Below are 8,243 nucleotides of genomic sequence, written 5' to 3' on the forward strand. Positions count from 1 at the left end.
GCAACTTAATGCTTCATTTGGTCTTGGTGGCACTCTTCTTTCTTTTAGTTGTCTAGGCTCTTGTAGGAGCTCTGAATTATGCACCCTAAGCTTTCAGTGGCCACCCTCTGGAGAAGCCTCTCCGGAGGATGATCACTTGGCCACCTAGTCAGTGTAAGGAGGCTATACCCATCCATCAGTGGTTTCGCAGGCCTTACCTTTTTAAGTTGCTTTGCTACAGAGCATCCCCAGCCTCTCTCACATTTGCTCTTGTCTCTGCCATTTCCGGTCTTAGGGAAATGCAGGTAACACAAATGCCTGATGTCTTACAATGTTTGTTTGTATCTCAGCAGATCAAGAGAATGTTAATATGGAAAATCAGCAAGGAGCACATGCAGAGCCACCTGGTAAGAAAAGGATCTGGAGGGAGGAACAGAATTTTTGGCAGGAATCTGTGTGGACTTGAGTCACAGAAATTAATCTCATAAAGAGACTTATCACTTGCACTATACATTCTTGTAGTCAAGTGTTTATAACTGCAAGAGAAATGAATTCTGGACTGAAACAAGTTTCAAATTGAGTTTCATTTATATTAGATGGTAAAAACATAGAACTAAAGCAAATTAATAACCCTTTGCATTTTTTCTTTATGGTGGTTGGATGAAATACCTGAAATATTAAAATGTGTAAGGAAGTAGTGGGAATGTAAATGGGTATTGTAATCAGAATTGTGAACTGAAAAAACGCAAAGCTGCTACTTTAAATCAATTATTTGAAAAATGATATGGAATGATGGCTGGCTGGCATGTTTTTTAGTGGAATGTGTTGGGAGTCTGACTGTAGCCGTAGCTGTGCTGTCTGACACGAGACCAATAAAGCTGTGCCGGAGTTGGCATTAATAAAAGGGTAACGGTATTTGAACAAAGATGCAATTACATAAAAGCAAGCTGGAGGCAGGGAAAGTTAAACTGACTAGCATACTGTTGTGCACCACAAAGAATCTTTTATAAAAGAGAAGCATAAAACAGCAAACTTAGTTTTTTGTTTTGTTTTTTTTGTCTGATCATGTCTGCTAAGAGTTTTTTCAGTGAGCTCCAACTCTGTAGTGCAATGCAGACATGGCTGTTTAAAATGATTGGCTAGGGAAATTGATGAGGTATTGCCAGAGTAGGAAACCTGGCTCCAGGAAGCCCTAGATAAATTTGGATTAGGGAATTGTTGAAGTGGTATAGCCAGAAAACAAACTTGGCTTCTGTCAGTTTCACCCCTTCTGACTGGCTAATGAAGGGATGAGTGGGAGTACTCAGCAAGGCATTGAAGTTTTGGAGAGGATTCTGCATGTACCATATATTTAAAAAGAAAATGAAGTTGAGCCTCTCACAAGAGTGTAGGTTATGAGTAATTATACATGTCCTCCTATGTGCTTAGTTTAAAACCAGAACTAGGCCTTTTCTGCTTTTTAAAACTGGGCAAAGTTACCTGCCTTATTACTCCAATACAGTCAGTTTGTCCCCACAGACTTGTTAGCTGGTTCAAGATGTCTTGCATAAACTTTTCTGTAATACCTTATCAATTCTTTTATAAAACTATAAAACAGGTACCTTTCTCTCCAACTGTTTTCTGAAGGTGAGAGTGCAGCTAGTTCTGGATATCCACCTCAAACTAGAGTTATTCTGACAAATAGTTTAAATACAGATATTAATTCTAGTCCTTTTAAAATTAATCTGGTTATATTAGCTCAAAAGAGAAGCAGATTTAAAATATCTAGATATTCATTAGATTTTAGTTTAAAATCCTGTATCCTATCCCTTTGGCCATAGTGAAATATACCTTTATAAGATCCTGGATTAGGTTACCATTGTAATCTAGATAAATATAATACTGTAAGACCTCTGCAAAATTCAAGTTCATGTATGAAGTTAGACAGAGTAGGTTAAAAGTTTAAACTTTGTTTAGGATTCCTGGACTTGGTTGTGGTATGCCACAATTATTATAAAATTAGTGATTTTTTTTTAGAGGTTTAATAAACCGCACAAAACCAAAATCTTTGTATACATTGATATCTGACCATTTTCTCCTAGATGCTTGTGCAAGCATGTTACATTCCAGTCTGAGTTTACTATAACTGCATATTGCATAAATAAAGCTAAACTTCCCATGACCCAAAATCACCCTTGTAGACACAATTTGTGCCTGCAAAAGTACCCCTTTTGTTTTGCATCCACAGTGAATTGCAGGGGAAGTTCGTAGAAGTTGTATTTCTGAATACTTGACTGCAGATGTAAATTAGGTAGCCATGTACGTCACTAAAATTTATGTCTTCAAGTTACTCCTGGGTGCAAAAACATGCAGCCACCACTTTTTTTGCGAGCAGAATTCTGCTTACAGAGAGATCAGGCCTCAGCCCACCCCACTATATCAAATGCCCATTTATTTACTAAGATTAGAGTGTTCACACTTTTAAAAGAATCGCTGTTCTACAAGTTGGATTCTCATATATTGATAGAGAATTGTACTAAGCTTGATTTGGTTATTTTGTTTGTATATTTGTTTGTTTCTTTTTTCCCCCAGTTCAGCAAACTCTTCTGCAGAAATAATCCAGGGAAACTCAAGGTGAAGAAAAGAACAGCAAAACTGGATAGAAAACCTGCATATCTGCCTGAAAAAACACAATGTAAACAGCAGGGGCTTGAGTTTCAAAATTGCATGGAAAAAAAAATATCCTCAGAAAGGATGGGAGGGATGTTTTCAAATAGCTGAGCGTTTTTCTGTGGTTAGCCCTGTGCAGCTCAGTGTTGCCCGCTGACAGTTGGCCTTAAAATAGTGATGTTCTGAAACAACTTGTGCCTTTTAATTCTCAACTCTGCTCTTGTGGCAAGAACCATCGCTGGTGTGTATCTGAACTGACTACTATTATGGCTAGCCCCCTTTTCTTACCCCTTTAAAAAAAATCTGTTGATCTGTTAAGGTACCATGACTCTGAAACAGCTCTAACATTGTAGCGTCGTATGGGAACGGCTACACCACCCACCTCAGGGAGCCTCCCACCCTGGCTTGACAGACTTGGGCTAGCGAGACTCACGCTAGTGCTCTTAAAAATAGCAGTGGAGGCAGAGCTCTGAAGTTGCAGCTCGGGCTAGTGCTCTGGCTCTGGAGCTTAGAGAGGTGGGTGGGCTCCAAAGCTGGAGCTCCCACCAAAGCTGTGACGCCCACACAGCTATTTTTAGTTCGGGCAGCGCCAAGTCCCAGGAGCCCAACTCTGTTGACCAGGATTGGGAGGCTCGCTACCGTGTGCTGCGTATCCTTACCCTAAATTGGGTAATTGTGCCAGTGAAGACACCCTTACAGTTCACTTGAAAGTGAAGTTTAAAAAAAAAAAAAAATTCTAGTAAATTTTACATTTTGTGAGCACCTGAACGCAAATTTACATAGGTTAAAAAAGTAGCCATGTCATCTGAAATATTTGACCAAAAGAGTGTGTGTGTGTGTATTTGACAATGGTGTTGTCTGTGCAGCTGCCTGGATCAGCTAGCAGGAAGGAGGTACTTGTATCTGTCCTCTAAGGGGAAAAAAAAATTTTTTTTTTCATTTTTCTTCATTATGTCTGTCTGGTACAGATCCAGAAAGCCCCAATGTGCTTTAGTGCATCCCTCAGAGTCTCAAAGTTGCTTTTCATACCGATTAACTAAAATTGAATTGATCAAAAAAGGAAAGGCCTGACTTACAAATCAGAACCCTAGGGTGGCTACTCTTCATTTGGCTGGGAGTGTTTTTCTGGTATTTGTGAGTATTCAAACAGCTGCCAGGAATTAATTTGTATGCAAGTTGGGACTGACAGACATTTCCATAACTGCTCACCTGAAAGCTTGTACAGGTCATTATTTACAGTTTTGCTTTTGAAAGGTTTGTCATCCAGTCGGAAAGTAGAAACAATACAACTAACTTATGTGGTAACTCTGCAATGTGGATAATCAAGAGCACTCTACACTAGGGTGACCAGATAGCAACTGTGGAAAAAACGGGACGGGGGTGGGGGGTAATAGGCGCCTATATAAGAAAAAGTCCCCAAAAATGGGACTGTCCCTTTAAAAGCGGGACATCTGGTCACCCTACTCTAAACTGAGTTCCTAAAAATTACTCTCCACGCGATTCAGCAGAAAACAGCCTCAGTCCTGCAGCTAATAGCACACAGGGGCTGCTGGACTTGTATGGAGCCCCAGTAAAGTCAGTGGTGCTCCATACAAGCACAGCAGTCTGCTTACATGCTGTCATTGAAGGACTGGGGCTTAGATTTGTAACTAGTATTGGTTACAATGAATAGTTTGACCAGCTGTACCGAGGAGATTTTGTTTGTAATAGAAGTTCAGTTTTTGTGCAATTTTACAAAACACTGAGACAATTTTACTTAGAAGTGCATCTGGTAAGTGCATAGGTGAGAATCTGGAGAATTACAGTAATTCATACAGTAAACAAATTAATCTTTTTACAGAAGGTTATAATTTGGACTTGCACAGACTTTTTTTCCTGCCAAAACCTGCAAATCTCTGTGCATTCAAATATTAATGCATCTAATGAGAACTCATTTTAAAGAACATGTACATGTTATTTTAGGAAGTTGATGACAAAGAGCTTTAAATGTTTGGGGTTTTTTTGTTTGTTTTTTAAATTATGAAACTCATTGGTAAACCAGTTTTCCCCATTACTCTATTTTTTCCTGGATGAAAATGTTAAAACATGAAAGTGTGTTATTGATGGAAAAGTTACTATATTGTAGGTGAGATTCTTTGACTGTAAATCATTAAACTAATGAAATGCCTTACTTACCTTCACCAACAAATGTATTTCATATGTATCATTGTCAAGTACATTGAAAGATGCCAATAGCAGTTTTGGGGTTCTTTAAACAAGCTTTCAATTAAGATTGTGGATCCTTCTTTCAATTTCTCAAACCTCTTAAGAATTAGTCATTAAAACCTCAGACTATTAACATTGTGCCTTTTTTTTAATAAACATTTGTAAAGTTACTTTGGTTAAGTATCTTAAAATGGACTCTAGTTTATTTCTTTGAGCAGAAAACAATGTTAACTCTACTTCTGTGTTTGGATGGTCTAGAAAAAAAGTTGGAGGCGAGAGGGGAGTAGTCTACAAACTTGTTAGTTTTACCTTTTTGTCCTAAAGAGTTTAGATTTATTTTGAAAACATCTAAACATACAATACATGTGTGTAATTTTAAGTAAACCGTGGGGAAAAAAGTACTTGCCTATTTTTATTGTCTAGTGTGCAATAGATTGGAGAACAGACTGCAGGATTTGATTGTGGCGGATTCATATGCACTCAAATTTCTGTAGGTTTGTTTATATTACAGAGCAATTATTAAAACATCCACCATGGAATGACATTGTTTCTGTGCTTCCAGTTAGGCAAACAAAGACAAGTGGACTATATCCGTCTTGCCAGGTTGAAGACATTCTCCAACTTAATGCCATTGCAGCTCCTCCTAGCAGTAATTACTGGAATGATACCTCTACCGCTTTTCATCCCAGCCTCTAAGTGAGGAGCTCATTGAAACACATGAGTGAGAACAACCTGGGCGGGGTTCCAAGTAATAGTGTTATAACAGTAGTAAACTTACTGAGTACCTCAGCTTTGGAGGATGCAAACTGATATGTGAAATTCGAGCACAGAGAAGACTAATTCCACCACAATTTCAGTTGCATCATATAGCACTATTTGAACGGAAAGTCTGTGACTGTCTTAAAGCAGATTTTAAATTTTGCACTGTGCTCCATCCCTCACGCTGCTCTGTGCTTGTTCGGTTTGTGGCTTTACAGACTAGAAGTATGGGACAGGGAAGAAATGTGGCACATTGAGACATTCCCGTAGTATCACAAATATGCAGTGTCACTATTGACAGCCAGAGAGGAAAGGCAAAAAAATAAACCCTTGAAAGCTTGAAAACTCCCTGATGCCATTCTATAATGTGTGAGCAAGGAGCTGATGTCACGATAGAGGTCCCTGTCAGCCACAAGGTGACTGTGGGAACAAATTTTCCTACATGGCCCCTGTCAAGGTTCCTCCCCCACTCTGAACTCTAGGGTACAGATGTGGGGACCTGCATGAAAACCTCCTAAGCTTACTTTTACCATCTTAGGTTAAAACTTCCCCAAGGTACAAATTAATTTTATCCTTTGTCCTTGGAATAACCACTGCCACCATCAAACTCTAACTGGGTTTACTGGGAAACGCAGTTTGGACACGTCTTTCCCCCCAAAATCCTCCCAACCCCTGCACCCCACTTCCTAGGAAATGTTTGGTAAAAATCCTCACCAATTTGCATAGGTGACCACAGACCCAAACCCTTGGATCTGAGAACAATGAAAAAGCATTCAGTTTTCTTACAAGAAGACTTTTTTAATAGAAATAGAAGTAAAGGAATCACCCCTGTAAAATCAGGATGGTAGATACCTTACAGGGTAATTAGATTCAAAACATAGAGAATCCCTCTAGGCAAAACCTTAAGTTACAAAAAAGACACACAGACAGAAATAGTTATTCTACTCAGCACACTTCTTTTCCCAGCCATTTAAAGAAATCATAATCTAGCTAGATTACTTACTAAAAGTTCTAAGACTCCATTCTGGTCTATCCCCAGCAAAAGCAGCATATAGACAGACCCAGACCCTTTGTTTCTCTCCCTCCTCCCAGCTTTTGAAAGTATCTTGTCTCCTCATTGGTCATTTTGGTCAGGTGCCAGCGAGGTTACCTTTAGCTTCTTAACCCTTTACAGGTGAGAGGATTTTTCCTCTGGCCAGGAGGGATTTTAAAGGGGTTTACCCTTCCCTTTACATTTATGACAGCCCCCCATAAAGCTGTTAGGCCAAAATTTTCAAACTTGAGTGGCTGAAGGAAGGCACCTAAATATAGTCACCTGGCTTTGCAAATTTTAGCCATAGTGCTTAAGTTTCCCACTATCGAACTAATTCTGCAGGCAAAGCTTTTAACATTAGCATTAAACACCACTTGCCTGTCCTTCAGAAGGTTTTGCGCTTGACCATTTGCTTCCCTGCATAATGGCTTGTCTCATTCCCTACTTAAATCCCTACCTAATTTCTATATTGGGTTTTAATCAGTCTGGTACCTGAGGATGGAGTACCAGTGTTCAGCTCCCTTAAGCGTCTCCTCTCCTAGCCAAAGCAATTGCCAGTTCAACCTTGCAAGAGATCTTCAGTACAGCAACAAAAGAAGTTTAATTATCATTAAACTATCCAGAGGTGAAAAACATTTTGGGATGCAAGAAACTATATGATCTAGCTCTCTCTCTCCCCCACGTCTTCACCCTCTTACTGTTTCACTCAGGCTTACCTTCTGGGTGCATCATTCCATGTTATGTTAATATGCCTAATCCTTCTCTTACATGAAGATATTATCCCTAAATCCCTCTTGCTTTACTAGCATGAGTTTGTGATCAGTTATCACCAAGCTATTGTAATATCAAACAGGAAAGTCCAGTTGGCCCATCTAGTCAAAGAAACACTTCAGGATAATAATTTGACAAGGTTTTCACACTCTGGCATTGATGATTTTATCCCATTAGCATCCATGAGAGCTGAACAGCATGACAATTTGAAGGGCACAGAAACTTTTGGAAAACTGTATCTTTGACCCATAACTTTTTTTTTTTTACCCCATAACTCCCACTATTGGCTATTTTAAAAACATGCCTAGTTTAAATGTTTCTGAACGTTAACTTTTAATGTAAAACTTTGATATAACATGGGTTAACATAACATGCAACCACTTTGAACTGAATTACATTTTATTTTTTAAAGTCCGTTTTCATCCCTGCTGTCAAATCCCTTAGGCAACTGCCTGGGTGCTAACTGAACTCTGTATGCCATGGGAAAGACATCAAGATGGAAAAAAAGGAGAGCAACAATAGGAAGGAGGTAAGTGTAACCCTTCTGCCCGTCAGAGTTGGCAGCAACAAGGGCCAGGTTCAATATCTAGGGGATCCATTCCAATCACACAATGCAAACCGGCTCGAGCCCCCACCCAGTGACCTGGGACAAATATATACCACCCCCGCTGGGCGCCTCCAAGAGGCAATACTTCCCCTCTCGCAAGCACATAGTCTGAGTGTAGCAAAAAGCCTTTTAATAACAGAGAGAAACAATGTGGCATTATGTTGGGGAAACACCACCACCAGGATTCATAACACAACCCATGAGCAAAAACCCCACCCCAAGCAAATTGGGGCATGCCCT

At 39.6% G+C, this 8,243-nt stretch overlaps 1 protein-coding gene across 2 annotated transcripts in view; it reads left to right on the forward strand.

Annotated features, from left to right (window-relative positions):
- Positions 1 to 5,003, forward strand: part of LOC144264053 (CD99 antigen-like) — a 41,252-nt gene extending 36,249 nt beyond the window's left edge. Inside the window, exons 8-9 of one of the 2 annotated variants that reach the window (XM_077815341.1) lie at positions 330 to 386; positions 2,551 to 5,003. In XM_077815341.1, coding sequence (XP_077671467.1) covers positions 330 to 386; positions 2,551 to 2,576 — 83 coding nt within the window. In that variant the 3' untranslated portion in view covers positions 2,577 to 5,003. The remainder of the gene's footprint in view (positions 1 to 329; positions 387 to 2,550) is intronic. The other variant, XM_077815350.1, reaches the window with a different exon arrangement.
- The last annotated feature ends 3,240 nt before the right edge of the window (positions 5,004 to 8,243 follow it).

Source organism: Eretmochelys imbricata, chromosome 1 (genome assembly GCF_965152235.1).
Source record: "Eretmochelys imbricata isolate rEreImb1 chromosome 1, rEreImb1.hap1, whole genome shotgun sequence".
NCBI lineage: Eukaryota > Metazoa > Chordata > Testudines > Cheloniidae > Eretmochelys > Eretmochelys imbricata.